This window comes from Carlito syrichta, unplaced genomic scaffold (assembly GCF_000164805.1).
Source record: "Carlito syrichta isolate Samal-C Ts95f unplaced genomic scaffold, Tarsius_syrichta-2.0.1 Scaffold218606, whole genome shotgun sequence".
Lineage (NCBI taxonomy): Eukaryota > Metazoa > Chordata > Mammalia > Primates > Tarsiidae > Carlito > Carlito syrichta.
In genome coordinates this window covers 1-415 of record NW_007162702.1, presented here as the reverse complement: position 1 = coordinate 415, position 415 = coordinate 1, and the positions used below count along the sequence as shown (strand labels likewise).

At 67.5% G+C, this 415-nt stretch overlaps 1 protein-coding gene across 1 annotated transcript; it reads right to left on the bottom strand.

Moving 5' to 3' along the window:
• Positions 1–3: 3 nt before the first annotated feature.
• LOC103253295 (keratin-associated protein 4-12-like) lies at positions 4–405 on the bottom strand (the record flags this gene model as incomplete). The annotated part of the gene is made up of 1 exon (XM_008051663.2): positions 4–405. A coding segment is annotated over one exon (402 nt), but the record flags the coding sequence as incomplete, so codon positions are not given.
• Between the last annotated feature and the right edge of the window lie 10 nt (positions 406–415).

Below are 415 nucleotides of genomic sequence, written 5' to 3'. Positions count from 1 at the left end.
CATGGGGCGGGGGCAGGTGGAGATGACACAGGTTGGGCGGTAGCAAGTGGTGTGGCAGGAAACGCGGCCACAGACTGGGCGCAGGCAGCAGCAGGGGCGGCAGCAGCTGGAGCTGCAGCAGCTGGGGAAGGAGCAGGTGGGCCGGCAGCAGGTGGACTGGCAGCACTGGGGCCTGCAACAGCTGGAGATACAGCAGCTGGGGCGACAGCAGGTGGGCTGGCAGCACATGGACTGGCAGCACTGGGGTCTGCAGCAGCTGGAGATGCAGCAGCTGGGGCGGCAGCAGGTAGGCTGGCAGCACACGGACTGGCAGCACTGGGGTCTGCAGCAGCTAGACATGCAGCAGCTAGGGCGGCAGCACTGGGTCCTGCAGCAGGTGGTCTGGCAGCAGCTGGGGCGGCAGCAGCTAGAGATG